The sequence below is a fragment of the Colossoma macropomum genome, unplaced genomic scaffold (assembly GCF_904425465.1).
Source record: "Colossoma macropomum unplaced genomic scaffold, Colossoma_macropomum, whole genome shotgun sequence".
In the NCBI taxonomy this organism is placed as follows: domain Eukaryota; kingdom Metazoa; phylum Chordata; class Actinopteri; order Characiformes; family Serrasalmidae; genus Colossoma; species Colossoma macropomum.
Window position 1 is genome coordinate 2,072,377 of NW_023495456.1, and position 6,000 is coordinate 2,078,376.

The 6,000-nt window shown below is 38.9% G+C and overlaps 1 protein-coding gene across 1 annotated transcript in view; it reads left to right on the top strand.

Annotated features, from left to right (window-relative positions):
• Positions 1-1,336, top strand: part of hivep3a (HIVEP zinc finger 3a) — a 40,004-nt gene extending 38,668 nt beyond the window's left edge. Inside the window, 1 exon segment of the mRNA XM_036562606.1 lies at positions 46-1,336. Coding sequence (XP_036418499.1) covers positions 46-657 — 612 coding nt within the window. The 3' untranslated portion in view covers positions 658-1,336.
• Positions 1,337-6,000: the final 4,664 nt, after the last annotated feature.

Here is a 6,000-nt window from a genome sequence, read left to right on the forward strand (position 1 = left end):
CAGCAGGCGATTTTGCTGACAAATGTCCTTCTGTCTGCCTTCAAGGAGAAGATGTGTAGTCCTCAGAGGAGGGGGTATCAGCCCTCCCCTCCCCGCGGGCTCCTGTCCAGGAACGGGCCGGCCAGAGAAGGCCAACGGGTGCTGAGCCACCTGCCCCTGCACTCCCAGCCTCTGACCCCGAGCTCCGGCGCCAGCCTTATGATCCCCATAGGGGGCATCCAGATGGTCCAGTCCCGCTCCGGCCTCCGGCCAGGCCTCAGCTCGGCCCAGAAGACCCAAAGTATGCTGCGTAAGCAGAGGGAGGTGAAGGGGAGTCCTTCGGATCAGGACCATCAGCGTGAGCTTACGCGTGGAGAGCACGAGGATAAGAAGAGGGACGCTCCTAGCGTTCCCTTGACAACGTGGAAGTGTATCTCTCAGAGGAAGGAGAGGAAGCGTATGGACAGGGCGACCGCCTGCCGCACCAGCCCTCTCACACACTTCCACAAAAGCACTTTGATCAGGCAGAACACGTCGACAGACGGTGTAGCAACGCCCAAGAGCACTTGGAGCGAAAGGGCCTCGTCCTTCTCGAGCACCAGAGAGAACTCGATCAGGGAGAGGAGCCTGATCTCAGTGCCGGGGGCAAACGCAGCCAAGGTGGACAGAATACCCTAACACAGGGCCATTCACTTTCAGCCCTGGAGGGCTGGAGTCCAGCGCAGGGTGGTGCTTTTCCTCCTCAGGCACAACAGATTCTTCTCAATAGTCTTAAGCAGTTATGAGATCACAACTGGGGACGACTATGAGAACTTTGGGGCTAGATGTGGAACGTAGACTTATTAGGGCTGGAACTAGTTGTATACGTCACAGTATAACAAACATTTCTGAAGGTTTCAGTGTATATCACCATATACAGTGGGGTCCAAAAGTCTGAGAACACATTGAAAATCTGTGATTTTTTTATTTAAACTTGGAAATGAACAACAGAACATTTAAAAATTTTGAAAACAACAAAACAAAGAAAAGCTAAGAACAAAAATTCAAGATTCTGCACTATTCTGCATTTCTAGGTCACTATTGAAATGTAAGTGAACGTGTGAACGTTACAGCCTTTAAGAAAGGTCAGATTTGTTTTTAGTCTGATCTTTTCCAGTGAAACTCGTGTTCAGACGACTCTCAAGTGGATTTGATTTGTTTATCGTAGACTTTTACACAAACTTCTGCAATCTGTGTAGCTGGAGCGCCCCTCTACCATTAAAGCCAAAGAGAGACACACCACCTAATACTACGAAATTCTGAACTTCATGTTCAGATTTATAAGATTCTAGGGTTCAGTCAGACTGTTCTGCATTAAGTTAGAGGAAAACAAAAAAGAGAAGAATTTCCACTGGTAGTCTAAGACTTTTGGACCCCACTGTGTGTGTGTGTGTGTGTGTGTATATATATATATATATATATATATATATATATTTGTTGGAAGAAAACCTGGTATCTCCAAAATGAAAAAAAGACCCTTCTTTAGTTTTAATGTGAGTCAGTGACTTTTTTCCATCATGAAATTTACACACAATGTAATAAGCAGCAAAATCTTAAATTCTGTCAAAAATTGAAAAAACGTCAAAAAAAGTTTTGTCCCGGCAGCATGTGATATATAGTGGCTAAACAGTGTGCACACCCGTTTAAGAACCATCTCTAACAACCAAAGAATATTTTTATTGTGCAAAATAGCAAAATAGTGAAAACCAAGCTGTTCATTATATGAATAAACCTGTCCTGCTGTCTAACAGTCGCCCTACGGGCCCAGCAAACACGGTGCTAAGTGTCGTTTCACGCCTTCATTTCTCCGAGGTTAAAGTTGGCTTCTTACTCAGCAGTTTTTTGTTTGATTTTTCTGTTCCACCTTAAATGCAGCAGCAGTTACATCCTGGCACCTGTACAGGCCTGAGTGTAACTCAGGGGTGTCAAACTCAACCACTAAAAGAGCCGTATTAAAAAATCTCAACAAATCTGTGGACCAGCTGTGTTTTTATTTCATTTTTACCTAACATTTTGCCACAATCCCAACTGGCCATTGCTTGTTTAAAATATGACAAAACTACAACCTCAAAAAATAGACACTGAGTACTTCAAGAAAAATTATTTAAAATAAAAATAATTGTTTTATATAAAACAATATGCTTCATTAGCTGCAGAGAACTGCTAAACCTCTTTAAATGCCCCAAATGTACAGTAGGTTTTTTACTGTTGGGGAGGGGGTGGGAGCATACATTACATTGCAGTGCATGCTGGGAACTGTAGTGCAGTTCATGGTGAACTGGGCCAATATTAACGGAAATTTAAAATAATTTAAGGTGGGGCAGGAAATTCTAATGAGAAGCCAACTTTAGCTTCATCATTTGTCTCATAACGTGTGTCCCAACCCGACCGTCTGATGCTGCTGGAATCTGGAAAATATTACAGTCGTTCGCGCTTCAGGACCACGGCTTATTTGGAGACCAGGGTGTCGTCTGATGCGGCTGAGCGAGTCAGGTGGCTCCTGCGGTGCTACGAGAGGAAACGGAAGTGCTGTGGTGTCCAAGGCTAATGCTAACCCCAAAAGACTGGCAGATCCTTTATGTCCACTCCCTCCAAAACAAACCGTTCCATTTAAGAAGTTACATCATTTGAATAAAGGCGGCTCATGTTTACACAGCTTTGATAAATAAGGGCCAATGTGATTTCACTACAATGTGGTTTATTACAATAAAGATTAGTATCCCACCACTGCTCTAGTACCCTCGTTAGTGACGGGTTCCCAGCACCAAAAGTTCGTAAAGTTAAGTTCTTCCCAGATGTGTGATCTCATTAAGAGACCGTCTCTGTCCCCAAGAGGCTACTCTGTCAATTGACCGGTCTAGTTGGTGTGCTTGAGGAGGAAAAGCACCAAACTGAGCTGGACGCCGGCCCCCGCGACCGGAATTGAATGTTTCTGCCCCACATACCCAGACACAGCGACCCCAGCTGGGCACTTGGGGAATCACCCCTCTCTTCAGTGTAATTATGTAGATATGTAGATGCGCCACATATATATGTATGTATATTGTTCTCTACCTGTAATCTATGATCATAATCTATAACCTAATTTATCTATATATACTGTAAAAATGTATGGTTTATATCCATTTCTATATGACATTGTATGGCATTGCAGTTTGTACTGTATGTGTTTGTATTGTTACCGTATGCAATTTCTCACTAGAATACGAGACGTTAACATTTTTGATACACTTTCAGTAGTTCTCAAACAACCAAACCTACAAGGCTGAATTCTGTTTATGTTTGTTTATTTGTTTGTTTTGATAGTAGAGCGGGTTTAGATATGGGACGAGGCGTGTACGGTACTGTATGTGTTCTGTCCCTCATACAGCGCTGTGCAAAAGTCGGTAAAGCTGTTTATCTGGGCGGTAAGCGTTTATTTTTTAAAAGAAAAACAACATAAATGCAAATAAATAAACAATCTGTTGCTATTAGATGTGTATGACATCAGATTTCTGAAGAAGCCCAGTGTTTACAGTTACCTGGCTTGGCTAATCAACCCTTATTAAATTAAAGTCAGATGTGGAATTAAAAGCGACATTCAATGAAAAACGCAACCTTTACTACATCTGTAGTGAACACGCCTGCTCACGTCTCACAGCATGTGCTCTCAGGGTGTGTCTTGGTTTGTCCAACTGAATTTACAAGACCAAATCGTCAGGCAAATTATTTAGTAACTGCGTGAAATAAATGTACATTTTTATTTTACTTATTTATTTTATTTTTTTTGTAAAAGTTCCCCTCAAATTAACAGAACATGTGTTTTATGATCTACACATATTGCTATATGCTTACAATTTACTGCTGAAAGCCAAAAATCTTAGACGCTCTTTGTATTATTTTATAAAAATCATTTTTACAGAGCAGATCACTGAAGAGACGCCATCTGTTTATAGTTTATAGCCCAGATTTGTGGAAAAATGGGTCGACTTTCAGTAGAAGAAAAACTGAGTTCAGCTTCTTTTATTATAAGGGTTTAAAATTACATCACCATCTATTTGACTGGAAAGAAGACAGTTACAGCTCTCATACGACCCCCACCTTTAGAATGTAGCTTATGAAATATGAAGGTTATGAAGAATATGACGAAGTGTGTTTTGGATCCACCGGTGGTTCCAAGGAGTTTAAGATGCTACAGGTGAGGAGAACCCTTTTTGATGCATTTTGAAGGTGGAGGTCAGTTTTGAAAGCCTACAAGTGCTCGTTGGTTTATTCTTCAACAGAAATGTTCCTCTAAGAGTAAAGTTGGCCGACCAGCAGAGCTTAGCTGTAGATCACTAATGCTAGGCTAATGCTAGCTAGCACCACATTATTATTAGCCATTGAAGCAGTGGCTAGCGGTCAGCGCTGGGGTTGCCAATGGTTGTGTAAATGCAGCAGCGAGATGTCAGGAACCAAACCTGAGCACTTTGTTCTACTAACCTTCATATTCCTAACTTTTATAAACAATTCAGTCTCGGTGTCTCAGACTGTATTCATGTTTATTTCTATTCATTCTAATATTACATAACGGCAGAAACACTCGCTGTCCTGATAGACAGTTTTCTCGGCTGCTCTGGACTTTTGCACAGCGCTGTGTGTCGTGTGACTCAGTGACAGAAGAGATTTTTAGTAAAAAACGGGCTGATGAGTTTAGAAGCCCATTTCCACCAGAGAGAGGACAAAAACCTTTTCTATCTGTTTTCGCTCTTTTTCTCAGAATATTTAGTGTCTTAAAATAATGACTTTTATCATGAAATATTGACTTAGTATCTCAAAATAATTACTTTTTTTTTCAATACAATAACTTCATACCTCAAAATGATGACTTATTTTCTTGAAACTTAAACTTGGTATTTCACAGCAATGACTTGTTTTTCAAAATATTAATTTAGTATCTTAAAATAATTTTTTTGTTCTTAAAAAAGTGACTGAATATCTCAAAAAGATTACTTTTTTCTCAGAATATTGACTTAGAATCTTCAAATAAAGAGATTTAGCTTGGAAAATTGACTTACTGTATCAAAAATATGATTTTTTTTTCAAAATGTTGACTTAGTATCTTAAAATAACTATTTGTTTGACTTAATATCTCAAAATAAGGACTTTATGTCTCAAAATGATGACTTATTTTCTTGAAACATAAACTTGGTATCTCAAAACAATGACTTGTTTTTAAAAATATGAATTGAGTATCTTAAAATGACTTTTTATTTTGGAAAATTGACTAAATATATCAAAAATATGATTTTTATCTTGAAACATTGACTTACTATCTTAAAAGAATTACTTTTTTCTGAAAATATTAACTTTGTACCTCAAAATGATGACTTGTTTTTCAAAATATGAATTGAATATCTTAAAAGTGATTTTTTCTTGAAAAATTGACTTGATATTTAAAAAAAGATTTTTTATTTGAAATATTGACTTAGTATCTTAAAATAAAGACTGTTTATTTTGGAAAATTGACTTAATATATCAAAAATGATTTTGTTCTCAAAATGTTGACTTTAGTATCTTACAATAATTATTTCTTTGACTTATCGCAAAATAAGGACTGTGTGTCAAAATAATGACTTGTTTTCTTAAGATCTTGAGATACTGTATCAATGTTACTTACAAAGAAAGTAACTATATGCAAAGTAGTCATTTTAGTATAAAAAGTCATTATTATGAGATACTGAGCCACTTTTTAGACACACTGCTGAGAGAAAGGAGAGAAGAGAGGGAGAAATGAAAACATGGTGATTTTGTTCTCCTCTTTCTGGTAGAAAGGGGCTTCAGTCAATACACTGTATGCATCTGTAAATATCAGAAGGTAATAACAGATTTATGGTCATATTCTGCTACACTCTGTTTCCGTTGTGAGACCTGATTGGAGAGAATGTGCAGGTGACGCGTGTATCAGCTGTGTCTCACTGCTCTGATTGTATTTCACAGAGAGAGAGACTGAGAGAGCGACAG